General features: G+C 43.9%; 2 protein-coding genes across 2 annotated transcripts in view; both read right to left on the bottom strand.

The window, feature by feature from the left end:
• The window catches only part of LOC146679770 (protein NLRC3-like), a 182,663-nt gene that overhangs the window by 68,651 nt on the left and 91,828 nt on the right, over positions 1-22,184 (bottom strand). The window lies entirely within an intron of this gene.
• Positions 20,538-22,184, bottom strand: part of LOC146679771 (protein NLRC3-like) — a 40,715-nt gene continuing 39,068 nt past the window's right edge. Inside the window, exon 13 of the mRNA XM_085450171.1 lies at positions 20,538-22,184. This exon is cut by the window's right edge and continues 95 nt beyond it. Within this exon, the coding sequence (XP_085306297.1) occupies positions 21,744-22,184 (441 nt within the window). The 3' untranslated portion in view covers positions 20,538-21,743.

Genomic DNA, 22,184 nt, shown 5'->3' with positions numbered 1-22,184 from the left:
AAGTCACTGATAAAAACAGAATTAAATTTTGGGGGGCGGTAGATGACAGCTATTACAGTTGGGGTAGGTCCTGAAAGTTGACAAACAACAGATTCAAAGGAGCTGTACGTAGGGGCGGACAGCGGCGAGACTTTCCAGTTCTCGCGATAGATTATCGCGAGGCCACCACCACGGCCGGACTCGCGAGGTTGGCAGGTGTAAACAAACCCCGGGGGGGTGGAGTCGTTGAGTTGCGAAAAGTCATTGGGCTGTTGCCATGTCTCAGTCAAGCAGAAAAAGTCAAACTTACGGTCTGTTAGGAGATCCTGGATGAGATGTCCTTTGTTCATAAGCGAACGGATATTAAGCAGGCCGAAGTTGACAGAAATACTGTCGGACTGGATGAGAGTGTTAGCCGACCTAGGCAGACCAGTCAGAACATTGTGGTCAATAGACCTGCAGGGGTTCCGTTGAGAGCGACCAGAGGTGGACCAGAAGGACTGAATTGGTTTGGAATTATCCTAATGGAAATACCGACGGGAGCCTCGATGTACGTACTTTCGACGAGGGAGGAAGGCAATGTCCGTGTGGAAATGAAGAGCAGCCAGCGGCGGAGCAGCTAAAGAGAAGCGGAGCCGGAGGAGCTCATCAGCTGTATATTGATGAAGTCCAGTGCCGAGTCGGTAGATCGATGACATAAGGATCCAGACCCACACTGAGAGTACATAGATCCTGAAAGGCCACATCATGGACAGGAACAGCTGGGTAGGGACACCGGTGGGCCTTAGAAACAGGAGTAGGACAGAAGTCCAGAAGTCCAGAGTCCAGTAGCGTTAACGTTTAGCGATAGTGGTGAGTGGCGGCCGGTGAGTAGCGGCAGCCAGTCGCGCCAGCGTTCACTCAACCGGAAGTGAGTGCAGAAGTGGTGCATGTATAACTTGTACATAGCTTTCTTGTGTAAATGTAAATTTGTCTGTGATTGTGTAAATACTTCACACACATGGAGAGATGTCAAACAGCCTTTCATTGTTCTTGTAACAGTGACAATAAAAGCTATTCTATTCCTCTGTCATGCATTCTTGCATCTCTTGCCCTGCAAACACACTTTGCAGAGTGCACTCTGTAGTTTATTTTACATAATAGTTAATACAGTACTTGTATTTAAGTGTATTTCGGTTTATTTTTTTACATCTCATAGCACTGCAAACACTTATAAAGCATAAAGTTTACTTAGAACCGATTAGTAATAAGAGCTATCTTGTAGTTGCACTAAACACAATCACACTGTCACATTTCATAAGCTGGTTTGGTATCTCGGTGCAGTCCCCTACTTACAGAATAGTCTGAGGCCAGGGGCCTTTATAAAGGGGGCCAGGGCCCATGTCCTTGAGTGATTAGTCTGCCTTAGACAGATGTAGTGAAGCTTCCAGGATCGGTCACACTGCAGGGAGTTCTTAAAATGGAAACAAGTGAATCTCCGTTTAGGGAGCGACTGTGACTTAAGGCTGCATTAAGGTAAAATGTACACATGCCAGTGGAAGCTCGTCTGTTCAGAGCATTTTATGGCATTTGATGTTTGTATATCTTCTTTTTATTCTATCATTTTTTAAAAATTGATTTTTTGTATGTGTGGGGGGACATATCAAGAACACTGGAGTTAGAAAGCTCATGGCTTTTCCTTTTGTGCGGAGCCTAAGAATAGCTCGGCGGACTTCATTCACATGTTGCTGTTATTTATAGCTGCCAGTGACACAAACAACACGCCTGTGGGTGCTGCTGCCTGTGCTGGGATTGGTTTTTGTCGTAACATAAACAGAACTAAAGTGGATCCAAGTGTTAAAAACAATTTAAATATGTACATTGCAGCCACTGTCTGTGCATCTGGAACTGTTTTTGATGATCTGTGATGGCAGCAGCTACTTAGTTCACCAGATACTAAGAAATAATTCCTTTTGTTTTTTTAAGGTAACTACTTAATTTGTCTTTTCTCTTGCAGGTAAGTTGACATGCAGCTGTCCAAAGCCTGACTCCTGCTGACGGTCGTTCTGTATGTGTTTGTTGTGGGGCTGGTGACAGAGAGGTAAATATGCCTCAAATAGTTGTTGACCTTTCTGTGTGGAGACACGAGGCAGAAGCAGCAGCCACTCTGATTATTGGACATCCTGCTGTGACAGTGGACAGTGATAGAAAGGCCAGCGCTGTCTTTACTGAGCATCTTAGCTTCGTTGTTTTGTGATTTCATGAATAAATAATTATAAATAAATGATCAATAATTAGCCACTTGTCAGTAGTAGATGTGTGGTTATTATAACAGAGGGCAGAGGTCCTCTAAGGGCCTGGTTTAGGTGTTCAGCAGCGTCCTGTGTGCAGCAGATTAATCACATCATGTTCGGTTTGGTGGCTTTTTGATGCGATTGTTCGGAGAAAGCTGCCAGGAAACGACTAATAACTGATCAATGACAGCTCAGACAGTTCAGTCCAGTCTAGCTGGCTTTCCTTACAAAGTGATTCATTTGTTACCGTCTGTGGTCTCTGACCTGAGGAGGCGCAGTGTTACACTGATTTCATCTCCACAAAGCTTCTGTTGAATGTGAGCGAAGCGAGATCACTCCAAGCTGGTCAGTAATCTGTCCAGACCAGTATGTCAGTACTGTCTGGGTTTATGCTGAACTGGGCTACTGGTACATGACTGGTAATGAACTGGTAACAACCCAGAGTTCAGTAGAACCTCCGGCTCTCTGTGCGCAAAGAGAAAGCCAATCCATAAATAAATCATGAACAGCCAACATGCACACATGCTTAACATAGTGTGTGTGTGTGTGTGTGTGTGTGTGTGTGTGTGTGTGTGTGTGTGTGTGTGTGTGTGTGTGTGTGTGTGTGTGTGTCTGCTTCCTTTGAGTACAGCTGTTTAGCACATGCATTAATATTTCAGGAAGATGCCCTCAGAGAGACATTATATATGTTTGCATGCTGCGTAATTAATATAATAATAAATACCTTTCTAGTGTGATAACAGCAGGGGGCGCTGTGACTGCAGAGTCCTTTTGATGTGCTGTTTTCTTCTTTCGGCCATAAAATCCAGATCTTGGTTTCCTCTTTGTGAGCACAACAGAGACTCCCCTTGTTTCTTACACAGCCCCCCTTTGGGTTTCATGCACACACACCCACTCAGGGAATAAAGTCACTGCAGCCATTTAGCTGCTTCTCAGCACTCGCTGCATAACCTGAGGTTGGTCAGCCGGTCGACTCGTCGTGCATAGTGACAAATGAGGGATTTCAAATATTTCCAAAGCGATGCATCAGGTTTCTTTGCAGATGAAGTGAGACGTGGATGTTTCACAGCACCAATGAAGATTGTGTTTAAGTGCAGCCGGGCGCACGCTCCCCCAGCGACGCCAGCTTCTTCTCACCGTGCAAACACTTTGATTTGAAATAGATTACAGCCGTGAGTGTTTGACTGTGATGGACTGGTGATGTGATCAGGGTCGCAGGTTTCCACCCGCCTCGTCTCTTTGCATGCAGTGAAGGAAACTATGCAAACTATGCAAGGTGTGCAGTAACAGGTCTGAACAAACCAGCAGCAAATAACTTCCAGTCTCCACAGGTTCAGTGCAGCTGGTGTAACAAACGTTTGGTTACAACATATTAATGTTCGCACACTGCTGTAAAAACAGTTTTATTAAAATGAACGTGCACTTTTGTAGAAGCTCGTGGTGAACGCTCCACTGCCTTTGTTTTATTGTTACTATTATGTTGTGATGGGTTGAACAGGATGACTTGAGACGTGTGCGATGTGACAGAATAGACAGATGGAAGCCTTCATGTTGGATCAGAACGACGTCGGGCTTGTTGGTCTGCTGTGGTTTGATCAGAAGACTTCCTCAGATCAGCACCGTGGCCCTCCTCTTCCTCTCCCCCATCTGCTTCTTCTAGCAGCTTCCAACACACTGAGGTCTCTGACAGTGAGAGTGACTCCAGTGTTCCTGTAACTTTGAAGCAGAGGTTCAAGACAGATTTGATCTTTCCTTTCCTTCTGTTTGGGATTGAAGTGATGTAATATCAGGGGGGGCAGGGGGGGCTATGATGTCCTGTCATTCTCATGTAAATCTGTGTTGGGAACATTAATGTTTAGTAAATGTGAAGTTAGCAGAGCAGTTTTGGTCTGAATCACTGACGTCTTTCTTAAATACTGCAGGAACAGTTAGGAGTGTAACTGTAATCTGTAACTGTAGTTTGGCTGAGCTGGAGTCTTTGGGTTCATCATGTCGTTGGATGCTCACCTCCTGCAGCTGCTGGCTGCTCTCCCAGATGAGAGATGATATCTGAATGTCCTTTATAATAACCTTAATTCACCTCGCACACACACAATGAGCTGTCTAATCAGCTGACCGGAGCAGGTGCTGTGTGTGAGAGCGATGTTGGGGTTGTGAGGGCCCAAAGAGCTGGATGTCAGCCCCTGTGGAGGACAGAGGGGTTATGGACGTCGCGTGCGTGGAAACCACTCCTCAGCTACTAGCTGCAGATGTGCAGTGCACATGTGGAACATGCAGCACCTTAAACCAACTTTTCCTCTGGAGTTAAACACTCTCCCTATCTGTTCACATACAGGTCTGTGTCCTCTATACAAACCGCTGGTGACCGTAGCAAACTGGCAACCAGAGTAATGGTAAATGGTAAATGCACTGGTTCTTATACAGCACTCTTCTACCCTCCCTAAGCACTAAACCAGTTCCAGAGCATCTAATAAAAGCACTGGCAGCAACAGGGGCCAGTATCCCGCCCAAGGTGACTTTGGCACGCAGACTGGAGCAGCCGGGGATCGAACTACCGACTGACGTCCTGAGCCACAGTCGCCTCTTTTCCAGTAGAACATAACTGCCTCAGCTCAACTTGACTCTACTCGACTCTACTTGACTCTGTCTCTCAGTTACAGTTGAGCACCACCTCGGTGTGGGTGGGGCTGTTACAGCAACACAACCTGGAAGTCCCGTGACGCAAACACAACAAGCGATGACATCCCGGTGATGGAACATCTGCACCCCGTCACTGGACTTCCTGTGTAGCCGTTTCCCTCGTTGCCAGGCAGGTTTGAGTCTTGAAGGGTTCGCTCTCATAACTGATCCAGTGATGTCACTTCCTGGCCATCAGCGGCATGTATCTGGGACACAAACTGGGCTTGGAACTGGGTGAGAGATGAAACTCTGAGAAGCTCTTCAGACGACGCTGACCTGCATGACTGAGGACCTGCACAGACTTGCTGCCTCGCTCTTTGTGAGGAACGTCCTTCAGGAGTATGAAAGGGAAACTAGCAGTTTATTGAAACCAGCTCCGCTTCAACCTCAGATGCACACAAAGTAGACTCGTTCCCCAAGAGTTTGCACTTTGGATCCCAGGTATCGAACCAGCAACCCTCTGATTAGCAGATGAGCCAGTCGGGCTACAGCTACCCTACGTGTGTGTGTGTGTTGCCTGTTCATTCACATAATCCATCTTATCTCTAATGAAAAAGCCAAATGAAATCCTCAGATTTGCCCCTCAGGTTCCCACAGTGTTCAGGTCACACCAGGCCACAGTCCCACATTTGAGCCACGACTGTGGGTCACACAGAGCATGTCCTTTAGCCTTCTTTGTTTTTGGATTGTGTGCCACAGAGTCTCACTGAAGATGATTTTGGCACGTTTGCTGAGATTGTTTGAAAAACAAGCTAAAGAACACGTCCACGATGTCACAGCAGCTGTGGGCCTCGATGGAGCCCACGCTTGTCCTGGAGGCGTCCTCTGTGGAGCGAGGCCGGCTCACATGGTTCAGTCTGAACAGGGTGAAGCTCCAGCTTTGACCTCATTAACTTCCAGTAGTGGAAAAGCAGCTGTAGCTGCATTTTTCATCACTATTAATGGGATGCTGCTATGACCTGCTGTTAGTGGGAGCTCAAAGCCTGAGGCCATCATTAAGATCTGTGTGGATCCGTGTGGGTCTGTGTGTGTGTGTGGGTCTGTGTGGGTCTGTGTGTGTGTGGGACACTCACTGAGTAGTAGTCGACTGACCGACCCAAACACGGTGACTTCATATCACAGGAAATATTCAGCTCAGGCTTCTGTCTGACGCTTTGCTGTCTCACATTTAAATCACAAAGGTTGTTTCTACAAACACCCACTCATCTATCGTCCTCTTACACACCGGTCACAGACCCACTGCTGAACTCACAATATCATTTATTTTCCTTGTGTTTGATTGGTGGTACAGTTGTTTTATTTTGTGTGTTTGTTACACAGGAAAGCTGTTATTGATCAGTTTGAGAGTAAAACAGAAACTGTGAGTGTAAATGTGGAGATTACAGTCGTTTCATGCTGTAACCTACAAAATGCTTTGTGCAGACGAGTCAGTGAAATCATCGTGATTTCTTTAGCTCATGAACACAGTGTGGGGTCAGTGTTAACAACATGGTGCAGAAAGGAAACACAAGCGTGGAGTCGGTGGGATTGTGCAAACGGTGGCTCGTGCATCAATCAGCTCCAGCTGTGATGCATCTCGTTGATTAGTGGGAGCAGCAAACTCCATCCAGACAGCTTCCTTTGTTTTTTTTCACTTGACTGATCGATCAGCGCACAGCTCCGTTTAGCACACACGCCATCTTTAACGACGGCGTGGAGTCTGTGCCCTGTTCCTCCCACACACGAGTGTTCGTTCATGTTCGGCCTTGTGTCTGAGCGTTTCCTCTCGGTGTGTCTGTAACGAGGAAGCCACGGGCAGGTCGCACACAAACGTGTGGCTGCCGAGTGTGCGAGTGTGGCAACGTGTGGCAACTATTCTGGTTTGCCAGCGACGTTTCCAGATAAACACTGGTGGCAGCTGCTGCCATGGCAACACCATTGTGCTCCCTCCCTCCCTCGCTCGTCTCCCCTCCCTCTCCCCAACCACTCCTCTCTCTCATGCTCCGCCGGCTCAGAGAGCGAGGACCAGAGAGGAGAGAGGTCAGCTCGATTCAGAGGACAGAAAGAAGAAAGGAATAACCCGGAGTGGACGGGGACAGGATGAGCGAGGACAGCCACTCCCACTACAGGCTGGACCCCAGCGATCGCCTCAACGGGCTGGGACAGAGGAGGAAGAGACCCAAGAAGGTAAACGAATAGATGGAGAGCCACGTGGTGCAAAGTGTGTAAGGATGGAGCACCCCACCCTGCAAAAAGAGAAAGGAGGTGGGGTTAGGTGAGGTTTGTTTATGTGCAGACGAGCGTCCACATGATGTTAGGAGCACCGAACCATCCGAACTCTCACCCCGTCGTCTCCTGTGGAGTGTGTGGCTGCTCCCCCACAGCAGCTGTATCCTCTCTCATATCCTCCGTCTCCTGGTGTTGTGTTGCTCCACAGTGAGTCGTAGTAGGAGGCTCACATGCTGTCAGGGTGGGTCCCTGCTCGCTCTTTGTGTGCCTGTCGTTGGGGTTTTGGTGTTTGCAGCTATCAGGAGGTTTGTGTTGTAGCCTGATGTGAGAAGTGTTGTTATTGTCATCATTTTTAACATTTCTGCACCGCTACAATAAACAGACACACACCCATCAGCCTGTTTACAGATCTATACGCCCATAAAGACGTGAAATACATTGCACAAATCTACTATAACGTGTTCATATGTGTTATAAAATAAAGAGGTAAAGTATTAGCTGTTCAGGTTGATTCATAAATATGACCTCAGCACGTGAAATCCTTCTGCTGACATCCCTAAAAGCTCGTCAGACCAACGAAGCCGTACAACACAAATAACCAGACCAAACCAGGGTTGTGCGTCTGTTGTTGAGAACATTGTCAGTAAACCACAGTGACGTCCTACAGAGGACTCGTGTTGTCATTATTTTTGTGTATGTCGTGTGAGCTGAGAGCTGTAACCAAAGGTAGTGAGCGCGTCGGCCTTTAACGTCGCGGCTGGTTGTGCGATCGCGTCGCCGCTGAACTCGTGAGAGTTTGTCTCAGGGATCTTTACATTTGAAGTCAGGTGAACATCCAGTGAACTAACAGAACATTCAGGAGCATTTACTCTCATGAATGTCAGACAAACTGAGGTTTGTGTGTCAGTTAGATTCTTTAAGTCGTTAAAGTGTCTCTGTTAGGAAAAGCATCTGTTTCCTCCACCTCTGCAGAACTGCGTGACCCGTAGCATCATTGCAGGAAGTATCCTGTGACAATGAGTGACTGCACATTATTATTAACACATAAATCTGTGGTCTGGACCTGCAGTTCTTATTTTTACTGTCTGGTTTTGTGTAAAGCAGCACTTCAGTAAGCACCTGTGAAGCACACAGTCATAGTCGAGTAATGAAGCGATCCATATGTGAAACATATTCCACGTCTACAGGATAGTGGAGGTTACATGGGTCAACCTGGCAAACTGTACCAGCACATGTGATCACACTGATAGCAGAACACAGGTATGTGAGTCTCTACGACGAGGTCAGAAACCAGTAACAAATGTTTCATGTGATTCGTTTTTCTCCAGTTTGTCTGCAGTGAACCTTAAATACTCACTGAACCAGCTGTTTCCTGATGTGGTGACGTGTGTCGGTGATGAAGCCAACACTCTGTCCAGTGTTGGGCAAGTTACTTGAAAACAGTAATCAGTAACTAATTACTTCCCAAAAAAAGTAATCCCGTTACTTTACTGATTACTTATTTTCAAAAGTAATTAATTACTTAGTTACTTAGTTACTTTTTAAAAACCTGATTTCCAACCTGAGTAGGTGATAAAGTGATAGATCTTTCAGCCCAATTCTACTTTTTCTGCATAATCCATCATACAAAATGTAATCAAATGGAAAAGTCTCTTTTTAAAACTTGTTTTATTAGATTTAATCTTTTAACTTTATGCATCGAGCAAACATTTAATTATCTGCAACATTCTGACTGGAAGAAATTAGTTTAACATGTAAACCTATTTTCTGCACATTCCAGCACATAAAATAAAATATTTTTTGTGTTTACACTCAGTCTTTCAAATAGATGCAAGTAAAACACAGCAGAAAATAAATAAAGTCAAAGACTCAGCGGTCCTGTTGCTCTATTTTCACCTGTAAAGCAGGAGTGGGGCAGGCGGAGGGTTACCCTGGTGCAGGTGTGCCGCGGTCAGTGGAAGAATCCGTGAGTTTCTCTGTGAGTTTCCCATTACGTCGTAGCTACTCGGTGCTTGCTCGGAAGTTTACGTTTTTTTTTCGCTGTAAAAAGAAGTTTTCTTCCCACGCACAGCGGACACTAATGTTTTTGTCACTTTTTATGGAATCAAACTCAAAGTAAGGTCAGTACTTCCACGCTTTAAACGCTGCACGCTCATACTCTCTCTGCACTCGATATGTGATCCATTGTTGATCTGCACACAGCTGTTGTCACTAACGTCGCACTCGCTTACGTCACTGTCGTGAGACATTCTCGCAAAAAAATCACGGTTTTAGTAACGCAGTAACGCAGCGTTCCTACGGGAAAGTAACGGTAATCTAATTACTGTTTTTGCAATAGTAATCCCTTACTTTACTCGTTACTTCAAAAAAGTAATGGGATTACGCGTTACTGGAGCGTTGTTCTCCTCTGTAACAAAGCAGTGATAAAGGAATAGATGCTGATTTTATTAACTTGTGTCTTTGTGCTGCTGGATTCAGTCTGAAGCAGGCAGCAGTGCTGAACCTACCAGTGTAAATGTGATGGTGGAAGCAGAGGCCAGCACTTGGCAGTGCTAAACACAATAAAAGACTCACAAGTTCCTGCTCAAAGGTCAGCTGCCTTCAGATCAATCATTAACCTGCAGCAGGTTGTGGCCTGATGTGTTTGTAAGAGTTTCACTTTCAGGAGGAGAAGATTTAAACGAGTCACACAAATGTGAACTACAAAGTCTGTGACACACAATTTATGCAAACTGCATGAAATCTGACCTGAAGAAATCCAGTCTTCTGCCTGTTGTGGTTGTGACAGCTGCTCGTAGGAGAGTTTGTTTGTAGGAGGTGGAGATGTTCTCAGATCAAGTGCGTAATCGTCTCTTTGTGTAGACGCTAAAAGCTGTGAGCCAAAACTCTCTGCTCTGAAACTCTTCACTCAGTCCTCACGCTGAGAGTTTAGAGGCTGAACTTCTTGTTCCTCCATAACACTTTTCATGAAACAGCAGAAATGAGCTTGTGTTTCTCAGCAGTGCGCACACAGAGAACCGATCCTCTCTGCTCAGTCTGAACAAATCAAAGTGAAACGTCAGTGAAAACACAGCTGCTGATCAAACTGTGTCAGATTAATGCCTCAATGTTTCACTGTGAGGTTAAAAAATACATAAAAATGATTTAAAGAAGTAGGAGGCAGATTTTCACAATAAGAGCACTTTGTTTTTAATTCAGTTAATGTCAAACTGTCATCAACACCTCTGTGTTGTCTCTGAGCAGATTCAGGCATCACTCAAATAATAAAGGCTTTTTTTCACTATTATACTTTTCATTAGTCTCCAGGTTGATGATTATAAACAGAATTATTAAAGTTTTTATCATTTCAGGCTGAAAATCAACATGAATTTGGTTCTAATCAAAGAAGCTCCTTTAATGTGTGTCATTAAAATCCTCACACAGACTTAAAAAGGCGACATTAACATTAAAATAAATGAAAGAAGCTTCAGCTGAGAGCTTCATGCAGTCATCATCAGCAGCTCATAGCAGTCACAGCTCTTTATTACGCAGCTTTGCAGGAATTAAAGTGGCTGAAGTGTCAGAGTTTGTGTGAGAAGCTGCTTCATGGACAGCTGTACACACGTCTTTATTATTTCTTCATAAATCAAACACACAGGTTTGTCTGCAGATGATTTAAAGTGTGTCGTTGTGCAGTTAAAGCTGTTTGTGTGACGCCCTGACCTCCTGTGAATGAAACAGCCAATCAGATCCATCAGAGAGAGAGCAGGAAGTGTTGTGTGTTTGTGACAGAACAAGGAAACAGTGATGATGATGAACATAAAGGTCCTCTGATGTTTCCTGTTACAGTAACGCTTGTTCATCTGTTGCTCTCCTACACTTTCCTATAAATAAAGGAGAAAAAGTCCGTTTAGTTTCATTTCCTACAGCTCAGAGTTACACTTCACATTCCTGCTGTCACATCAAAAAGCTTCACTTTGGTCCAACATCTACATGTTAACATGAAACACAGACAGACTCAGAGCATCTGGAACATCTGCACTTTGACCCAAACTGTTATAACAGGATATTTTCTGCATATTTCTTATGTTGGACCTGTTTGAACTGTAAACGACCTGTAATCATCTGTAAATGGTGTGAGACACACTGAGGCCACCTACAGGGCAGCTGGGGAACAGCAGGGATCTGAAATCATACGAGACGTTAGTGAGTGAGAAGAACAAACGGACTTAAGATGGCTCGAAGTGATCAAAGTTGGTCTAAAACAGAAGATAAATCCAAAGCAGCATCAGATGAATGTTACCATTTCCAGTTACGGTGCCCTTCATCTAATATGGAAATGTGTTGTTGTTTTTTGCCGTGTTGTTGTTCTTCCTATTGTGTTTAGGCCAGAGATGCTCTTCAAACAGCTGACAGACATGACCACATTACAAGAACATGGTGTGAGTCCGATTTGATATTCCAGTCAACGCTGAGAGCCCTTAACCAGGAAGTCAGAGGTCAGCTGATGCTGCGAGCAGGAAGTGAACCAAGGGAAAGGTCCACTCTACTCAATCTCAAAGAAAATATGCTGGTATTTGTTGATGTTGATGGTACAATAAAAATATATAATATAATAAATAATAAAATATCATGTGATGATGAGATGTGTTGTTGGTGTTTGTATTTTCTGTAAATGTCTTTTTTAATGTAAATGCTTTGTTCCAGACGGACAGGGAATCAGTTGCTCTACGATGACATCATCTTGATGTTGACGAGGAGGGCGAGAAAAACTAGTTTTGTCCTGCAGATGGCGATCTTGCACCGTGTTCAGAGAGCCGACACTTTGATGGTGCTGCTCTACTCAGCTTACTTTAGCCTGGGTTGGACTCTATATGAGCAGCTTCCACTCTGGTTTCACTCTTAAACACACTTGTTTGATTTCACTTGTAAAAGTTGAAGAATAAATATTTTATTACAAAATGATTTGTTGATGCATTTTTTTAGGGTCAAATATCTTGTTTGATTTGAGGAATGAACTGTTAGGGTGGAAAAAGTGAATCAGGTTAAAATAGTGGTGCTTTATATCAGTGAAGATGTATAATGTAATTTAAAATGTTGATGATGGGTTGTAGTGGGCTTGTACTTACAAAACTGCCTCATTTTATTGGAACGATCCACAGTTGCATCCATTCACGGATGACATCTGACATCATTTGACATCTGGTCTGAACACGTTTGTACACAAGATGCCTCAGTTCTGGATGTTCCCACAGACTCCTCTGTGCACCTAAAGAAAAGGTCAAGGGTCAGCAGCACATGTAGTTGGGACAATTCTTCAGTCGCACAAACTACACAATCATTTTCCTCCAATGACGACTTTTCACTTGCAGAAATGGTCCTGTGTGATTTCCAGGCTGTGATATAAAAACTAGTTCCTAATGGCAGCGACTCACTCAGTAAACATGTGTTTCCTTCACCAACCTCACACACAGATCCAATAAGATCAGGAAGTGGGCAGTATAGTACAATATGTGTTATTCTGTGCTGCACTGCCCAAACTAAAGATCTGCTGAAGTGTTGGAAATGATCCAGATGTTTATTTTGGACGATACAGCAGAAGATCAGACATGAAAGTGGAGATAACACAGAAGACCTGCAGCAAAGGTCAGAGGTCAGACTGGGCCCTGGATTCAACAATGAGCCAATGATCATCAAGCAGTGACTAAAGCAGAGCCCTGACGTTCTGACATTCATCACACAGTCAGAACAAATGTCTGCTGATGACTTCATCTCATGAAACGACTGATAGATGTCAGTTCATTGATCAGCTGAGCTGCTGATCTTCATCGTCACAGAAACATTCAGCTTGTTTCAATCAGTAAATAACTCCCACTACTCCCAGTTTGAACTGTTCCCACTCAAAATGCTGTGAGAACAATGATCATTGTAGAACTTCACAAACATCACGTGTTGTTTTCCACATGTAAGATCAGCAAACACACAGAAACTTCCTGTTGCCACACACGGCCTCTAAAATCTCTTCCACGCTTTCTGTCTGAAGTCCACTCTCTGTGTCGGATCCACAGGAAACAACAAGATCTTATTAACATGGTTTTCAATGTGTCTCCTTCCAAAAAGTCCAACCAATGAACAAATGTGTGTATTTGTGGAGGCCGAACAAAAGCATGACACATTTCTCTGTTTCTATAAACTGGAGTCAAACACAAACATGAAGAGTTTCACTAACAGACTCCAAAATGCCCCCACAGTGGATCAAAGGGAAATCCTACAGTGTGGCCAGAGACTCTTAATGGCTCCAACATCAACACATCCACAATGTTGGATCCAGTTCTGCCTCACAGAGTTACTAAGACACACCCTCTGCAGCATCACAACAGCTCCACCTGCTTCACCTGCCTCCTCAGCATCTGTACACCTGAAGAGAAAAGAAAGGCTCCAACAGCTCAAATCTACAAAGGATTCATGAAGTTTCATCCAACAATAACATGTTTGCCTTCCACAGTGTGCTGTTAGACACCACTGTACCTCTGCCATTTCAAAAAGAGCAGCTTGGGAACATTTTGGCTCCAAACACTTTGTGTTTAAGTTCTTTGTTTTCTTTGTGAAGCCGACAACATCTGGAGCTTTGTGACTCATAGAAACATCATTTTGTTCTTTAGATGACAGCAGATTGGGACTGAATAATCAATCACTATCAAACCAATAAAGACAAACATGCTGATTTTACAGGAACTTTGTTGGAGAAGCTGCAAAGACATGAAACTGGTGGAGATCCCAAACCAGTTGATAGTGCTGGTTATTCCAAATAAAGCTGTTTCCCTTTGAGATGAAATGACTTTCTGTCCTGATATATAATAAAGATGTTGTTGTTTTTGAGCCCCTGTATTAAAAGTAGCTTAAAGTCAGCTTGAGTTTGATGTCTTTATGTCAAAGCTGCTCATGATGTTGAGCTGCTGATGGAATAAAAACAATATAAAAGCATGTAGTCCAGACTTAAATGTAGCCTGTTGTTAGCTGAGGTCCACACACAGTGTTTGACAGTGTAAAGTGTGTGAAAGGGCTGCTGGTGGAGCTCACTAGGATGAGCAGGTGACCACGAGGTGGAGAGCAGCTGGCCTGGCTTTGACCCGGGCCACGCCCCCTTTCTCTCTGCTTTGCTGTCACTTATCTTCACTGCTCTGTCCAATAAAGCTGAAAAAGGCCCCGAATCAAAGAAATCTGCTGCAGCCTCTGAAATGTCTTCTGTTTCCTTCCCGACGGCTTTTTCACCGTCAGCCCATCAGACAGTCCAGCAGCATTTATGATGATGTCATGATGTTGAAGAGGCTGCTACGGTGGCCTCCCATGACCCCCAGCCTCATCACAGCTGAGATGCAGACATTTGAAAACATTCAGCAGACAACTGAATAACAGTCCAACACAACAGTCTGTGTGCAGACACACACTGACCTTTCATATAGTCAAACACAGCTGGTTGAGTCATTTCTCTGTGAGTCTAAAGTGAATCTAGTATTTGAAAGTCCACTTCCTGTATTTGTTGTTGAAGACTTCTTCAGCTTCTTCTCAAGGACATCAGCTGCTTGTTTGGCAGCAGAGGCAGTTAAGAAGCTTCCTGAAAAACACTGAACAGTGAGTTCACTGTGGCATATGACAGATTCAGCTTTCTGTGTGCAAATGTGTCTGTGTCGACCTTTCAAATGCTGTTGAATCCAAAACATCAGCGGCTCCTCGGCTGCTCACTTCATGCACTTCTGTCTGTGTGACAGTCCAATGACATCACAGCTGTTTCCAGCCCCAGTGTCTCAGGACTGGACACCTTTAAACATGTCGAGGATCAAACAGCGTCCAGCTAAACACACATGAAACTATCAGAGCTGACAATCATTCCAATAACATCTAATGGTTCATGTATGTAGACACAGGACTACAAGGAAATGGCTCTCAGCATCTGGCTGTGGGAACACATGAGTCCCTGTTTGTGTTCAGATTGTGTGCATGTTTTAGACGTGTGTCACATGTAGAAACACAACAATCCCACAATGACACACAGATGTGTTTGACACAGCTGTGCAGCTGTAAGTTGTTTCTAATGATTCATTGAAGCTCTTCTAACATTCTGGAGACGATCAGTACATGAATCTGTTCAACACGACAACAATTTGACTTCAGTGTGAACGTTTGCATTAAATAACCTTCTTCATCCAGCTGACAGCATCTTCATCCTATGATGTGAACAGTTCCTCCTGTTGATGACAAACCTCTGACAGGATCTGCTTGAGGAGCTTTTTCATGTGCAGCTCTCTGAGCTCAGGGCTGAGCTGCTGTTTCATCTTTAAGAGCTGCTGCCTCCTCGCCGGACTTGTTCTCCTCTTCTTCTCCTAATGACACCATTTCTGCTTCATATAAAATTCAATAAAGATGCTGACATGTATCTGTAGCAACAACATCATTGAATCTGTAACAACTGGAGCCAAACCAGTGGCTCTGCTGGGATCACTGGTGAGCCAACACTTCCTTGTTGATGCAGATTTCAGGGCTTCCTTTTGCTCCTCCGTTATAACTGTTCTCTCTTCTCAACACATGATGACACAAAGGAATCAGCAGTGACAAAGATGATGCTGAAGAGAAGCACACACTTCACACATATAACAGACCAGTGCAGTTACACACACCTCTGCTCGACATCAGGCCTCAAACAAAGACACAAAACACTAACTTGACTCTAAACAGAAGAAACGAGCAGCTGTTTCTGTTCTGTGCTTATTTATATTTGACACACATGCTTCTCTTTGTGCAAACACACATCGCACTATAAGGGTAACCTCGCACACAATGATTGGACAGCACAGTGATGATGCTGGGAGATCCTATACGCAGCAACACAGAAACACTGAGAACTTTAAACAATGATGGAAAGTGTTATAAATGACTTGTTGGCCTCTGATCTGTCACAAACAGCTGAAACGTGTCTCTCATGAGTCACATGAAGGTTTTTGACAGAAAGGACAAAAAGTAGCTGCAGTCAGTTTGTGTCATTTTTATATTTATTCATCTGGGAGAAAAATCTGAGGGACATTAAAATGTGTTTTCAACAGAGACAAGAACATGAATATAACAGAACAGGTAAATGAACATGTTTCAAGTAAACAGCTGGACTGATCAGGTCCAAACACAGAGTGATAAACTTGTCAAACAGCTGTCATATCTTTATATAGAAGCTCTTTATAAATGCTGCTCACTGCAGTCTGTTTACTAATAATGTCAAAGTGTTAGAAACACAGAAACATCAGAATGGTCTTTGTTCACAGAAACCTGTCTGGGATCCTTTGTTGTTCTTTTGATGCAGAGTTACATTATAAATATAAAGAGTTATTTCAGAGTCTCATCAGTTTTCCTGCATGTCTTTATTTAACACATCAGCAGGGCTGAAGCTCTCATGTTAAACACACACTGATCTATGGACACGTTCATGTGTTTCTAACAGAACCAGGCTGTTATCAGCCTGCACTAACATTATGTCACACACACTGAATGTAACAGTGACAGTTTACATCATCACACAATCAGCTGTGATTGTTTCACTGTCATCAAACGAGTCAACAGGAAGTAGAATCAATAGAAACCAATCATTTACTGACAGCATGTCTGATGGAAATAAGTGCAGATTATGTATGAAGTCTAACTGCACACAGTAACTGTGTTACAATAAGGACTTAACAGCGCCCTCTGCTGGAGTGTTTCAGTACTGTGTGGTGCACCCCACCCTCACTCTACACCTGAGCCACAGACCACACCCTCCACCTCAATATACACCACAGTTTTCTCTGCTGTGGAAATGAGATCAGGAGGAAATCATCATTATTATTATTTAATAAACGCTCACATTAATGTGGGCTTATTTGTTTCATATTAGAAACATTAGTTGAGTGTTTTTAGTATAAAATGGTCAAAGTCCCTCTTTTTGCTCCTCCCCTCACCTGTGGATGGACGCTGCTGTTACCGTGGTGACAGCTTGGATGTGTTTCAGTCCTGCCTGGTTATCACTGCAGGAATCTTTCACATTTATTACAGGTAATAACTCTGATTTTTCTGTGTATTATGAACCAAATGTATCCTGATACTCACAGAGATGGATGAGCAGAGGTCACATGATGAAAGAACAAACATGGAGCCTTTGATTTATTTAGATATTTATTGATGAATGCAAACAAACCTGACACTGAACCATCGTCCAGCAGAACAAACCTGATCACATGACCTGCTGACCCAAACAGTGCAAAGCTCCATGGCAACAACAACAAACAGCCTCACATATGTTAACAGAGGCTGTTAGAAGCACAGAGTCTTTACAGTCTTTCTCCTGTTTGGACACAGATCTCTGCACATCTTCATCACAGTTACTCACAGACGTGCAGAGTGTGTGGATATCAAAGCTAAGTTTCCACCATGTTTGTAGTCTGTACTGGGACTCATGGAGCATCTCTCTATGAGCACTCAGTGCTTTAAACAGTGAGTCCCAGTTTAACCAGCAGCCTTCACACCACACATCACACAGACATGGAAACTTCAAACCTCAGACTGAAGACACCATCAGAAATAAACAGATTGTGATGAAGATGAAGAACTGGACCAGTTTGCTGTGGTTTCTTCTGTTCCTGTCAGAAATAAGAGTCTGGCAGCACTTTGCTCTCCTTCCACATGTTTAAGGAGGAAGTGAAGAAGAGCGAGTGAGTCGTCTTCCTCTGTGGGCCCAACATCAGGCAGCAGCCACGTATTTTTAAAAACCCAGCACACTGCTTCAGAAACACTGAGTCCAGGTGACCAGAGTCATGTGATCAGTGAGGTCTTCACTCAGGACGTCACTGCTTCAGGACCTGATTCAGAGGTTTATAAGGACGTGGATCATTGGTGCTGATGTTGTGTGAGAGCTGGTGAACCATGGGGAACATGAATAACAACCAGGCCATCAGCAGTTCTACCCCCAGCTCTAACACCTACATAATACACTATACATATAGTTATTGTTAAGGTTCAAATATTGAGGAAGGAGAGTACAAACAACCAGGTCCAGAAGAGCTTGGTCAAACAATTGATTTTAATGAACACAGGCGTGGGGGGACCAGCGCCGTACGCAGACAGCGCTGATCTCCGACTAATCAAAGCATAAACAGATATTTTATACCATCGGGGTTTGGATTTAATGACGCCCCTTCAACGTCACACAGATACATACATACATACGTCAGATCAAAACCACAATGACTTTTAACACAGTTTGAAAAGAACATTATCTCTATCTTCATGGCAGATGTTTCCTGTCAACCTTTTGACTGCCGCTTCTCCAAAACCACAGACCATGCTCTGCAGTAAGATACCACTTCTGCACGCCCGCAGTTGCAAGCAAACATGATTAACCTCTCACCTATAACTGAATGTATCTACTATGTGTGTGTGTGTGTCACGACCTCACTTGGCACTCTGTGTCACCTCTCACCTACTAACGCTCGCAGTCAAACAGAGGCCACTCTCAAATGTGTCAGCAGTTTACTAAAACTATATATGTAGTATATTGAATAAATGTTTTAATCAAGAACCTCTACTAGAAGCTTAATAAAAGAATATAAAAGTATAAAAGATAATAATGAACAACCTGGTTATTCAAATAGCATCATCCAAACAGCTCCTCAGAATAAGCTGCACTTACACTCTGCTTTTAGTTTCACTTTTGCAAAAGCACGCTCTGCAAACCTGCAGTTTCCTGTCAAGACTTTGCACAGATGGACTCAGAATCAACAGAATCAGCCCATACACACTTAAGATTATAACAAGCATTCAAAAGCATTTAAGATCATAGATTCAACTCAACAGTTTAAAGTGGTTATAACTGCACCTGTAGTAAAGGCTAACTGGGTACCAAAATGTTTAAACATCTGAATGCAATATCAGTGCTGTAGATTATATTATCAATGCAATGGTAATGATGATGATTATTAACAGTAGCAACAAAATAATTTCCCTGATCTCCACATTATATAGGTTATAGTATGTTATATATAAACGTAGCTGAAGCAGTTTCATTTGTAGCTTCACGCTGCACTTCACATGTTTGTCCACCAGATGGCAGCACAGAGGCCTGTGTTGGAAAGCTTTGAGTAATGAAGCGTTTTCAATCCAAGCTTCAGAAAGCTTCATGTGGTCATCAAGGAAGCAACCAGGAAATATCTGCTGTGTGTAAAAACAGCAACACAAGAATCCAGGATGAAGACAAGAAACTCAAAGCTCACAAAACAGGTGGAGCTAATTTTGTGACGTGTTTCTGTAAAAACACCACAGAAGTGAATCATCAAAGTTTCCATGTGAGCTGATGATGCTGCTGCAGAGTTTCTGTGAACCTCCTGTGACCCCGCCTCCTCATACAGAGACATCTGATTGCTCTTCAAACTGCATCACGTGGACACATGTGATTGTGTGTTGTAGTATTGATCCCAATGCTGGTATCAGTCCTGGATCAATAACACTGGATGGATGCGTTCAGCATGGAGCCCCTGAGCTGTGTTACAGACAAACATGGAAACTGACAGGTCTGTGTCATTCACAGTCTGTAACACTTCTAAACAACAGAGGCTGACCCAAGTGCCTCAGAGCCAGGCACGCTCACATCACAGCTCTCTAAATAAGCCAGTTTCAAAATAAGAGCTGAAAGCTGTGTTTGCTTGTGTTAGCTTATTATTGTGGAGACTAACATTCAGTGATCATGTGTTCAGACTCATAATGATTACTCTCAGAAATCCTGATCTTTGTATTTACTGTGTGTTGGATCAATAACTGAGATTCATGGTATCACACAGCTGTGCTGCTGCTGATGTCAGCACATCTGGAACAATACGAGGTATCTGCTAGCAGACTGAGCAGGACGTGAGACCTGTGGACTGTTTAAAGCTGTCCCTCCACAGCTCACTCAGACCTGATCCACACCTCAGTGATATTCTCTGACTTCCTCAGTAGAGACAGAAACCATTCAGATCTGGGACCATCAGCTGACTGATGATGTCACACAGACTGTGTTTTTCAGGAACAGTGATTCTGATGTGAGCCTGCTAGCTGACAGCAGACCTGATGAAAGCACATGTTCACATCTGTGAGGACAGACTGGACTCTTTGACTGCACCTTGGTTCTCCTCAGAGGTCTGTACAGGAGCATGTCCACCCCCACTGAAGATCTCAGTCACTGTGAAACATAGAAAGCTGCTTGTGTGGCCTCTGCCTCACATGTAGATACAGCTACAGGTTTCTCTGTCAGTCAGACTGAAACAGTGTCCTGATGCTGCATCATTCAGCTCTGTGCCCCAGTCAGCATCACTGGGAGCTACCAGTGTTTCTGCCCTTTTCCTGTAACACTACACTCAGCACAGGCTCAGCTGGTATCCAGTGTTGGACTTTGGCTTCAGCTGCTGTGATAGATCCTCTAACATAGATCAGCTCTGCTACATGTTGTTAGATAAGTGCAGCTGCTGTCATGTCCTGATGTTTCTCTGGCTCAGCAGCTTCTCCATCAGAGGTTCACATGGAGCTGATCCAGTATCTCCAGTAACTGTGTTCTGTGCCTCACTGGTTCATCCTTCTGTCTGTGTGACGTCAGTCAGATGTTGAAGTTAAACTCTGTAATCTTCACTGTGTCACAGAGTTCAGTGAGTCCCGTTATTCACAGTATCAATCAGATCATCAGAGAACAGCTGATCAGCAATCAGTGGTGCCAACAGCGCCTCCTGTGGTGAGAGGATGCAATAATGCAATGTAGCATTTTTCCACTCAACACTTGCAGTCATGGAAACTGTCTGTTGGATCTGTGTGACGTTGCTTTCTTGGTTAGAGTTCCTCACAAATGTCCAGATGATTCTTCTAATGAGGCGTCGACCATGTTTGCAGCTCTTTGGAAGAAAACGTCGCCCTTTGCCATCCTTACTTTTCTTTGACTTCTTCAAATGCAGCTGAACTCCAGCTGGTATTTTCTTGGACTTTGCAGCTGTTTCTGGTCATCAGTTCATTCCTGCAAACCTCTGAAGCTGAACAACAATGATGCTGCATTGCTGGCTGATCCCAAAAGGTTGATTCTGTTCATCTGGACGTTTTCAGAAACGTTTGCTCACTGATCAGGTGACTTCTTCAGTCTCAGCTGACTGCAGCTTTACAAGCTTACAAACAGCACATTTGCACAATGACTGAAAGCAGCAGCACCTGATATATATGATACTAATATAATACATATACATATATAATCCATACTAATGATGAAGGAACTGAGCTCACAGTCCATTGTTCATTCAGTGAACTACTCAGTTTATTTTGGGCCTCAGAAATGCTCACTCTGTTTGTACATCACTGTCAGCAATAGACTCATTCTGCTGTGTGGACAGGAACACATGTGACATCACTTCCTGTTTGTTTGTGACTGAAGAGGAAGAAGTTTACAAGGAATCATTTAGAAGAGTTTCAAACATCAACTGATTGAATCCATGAATCTGAAAACGTGTTTGTGAGTGAAAGAGACAGACATGTACAGACTGAACTATCTGTTCAACAGTCAGAGTGTTTCTGTAACAGGAGACACTCTTTACACTCCACTCAGCACAGGGACACTGAGCCACCAGGATTGAACCCAAACCCAGGATAAAGAGTTTGAGTGAATGTGGTGTTGAAGGTGTGGAGGTGGATCAGAGTGTCAGAGGAGACTCTGTAGAAGGACAGAGTGCCAGCAGGACAGTCCACATACACTGCTGCTCTGTTAGAGACAGAGGAGGAGGAGGAGGAGGAGGAGACGGATGTGGATCTGCTATTGTGCCAGACAGACTGAGGACCATCATCAGAGCAGTACAGATTCCAGGAATGATCATTCCATCCAGAGCAGCCTTCAGCACTTCCTCCTTTCCTTCTGATGCTTCTGTAACTCACTGATATATTAACCTCTCCTCTCCACTCGACCTCCCAGTAACAGCGACCAGTCAGACCATTTCTACACAGCAGCTGATGATAAGCATCAAATCTGTCTGGATGATCAGGATATGA

The sequence above is a fragment of the Copadichromis virginalis genome, unplaced genomic scaffold (genome assembly GCF_057382275.1).
Source record: "Copadichromis virginalis isolate Kocher_CV1m ecotype Utaka unplaced genomic scaffold, C_Virginalis_male_GT1.1 unmapped_scaffold_1, whole genome shotgun sequence".
In the NCBI taxonomy this organism is placed as follows: domain Eukaryota; kingdom Metazoa; phylum Chordata; class Actinopteri; order Cichliformes; family Cichlidae; genus Copadichromis; species Copadichromis virginalis.
Note: the sequence above shows the minus strand (reverse complement) of the source record. Positions and strands in the feature narration are given on the sequence as shown.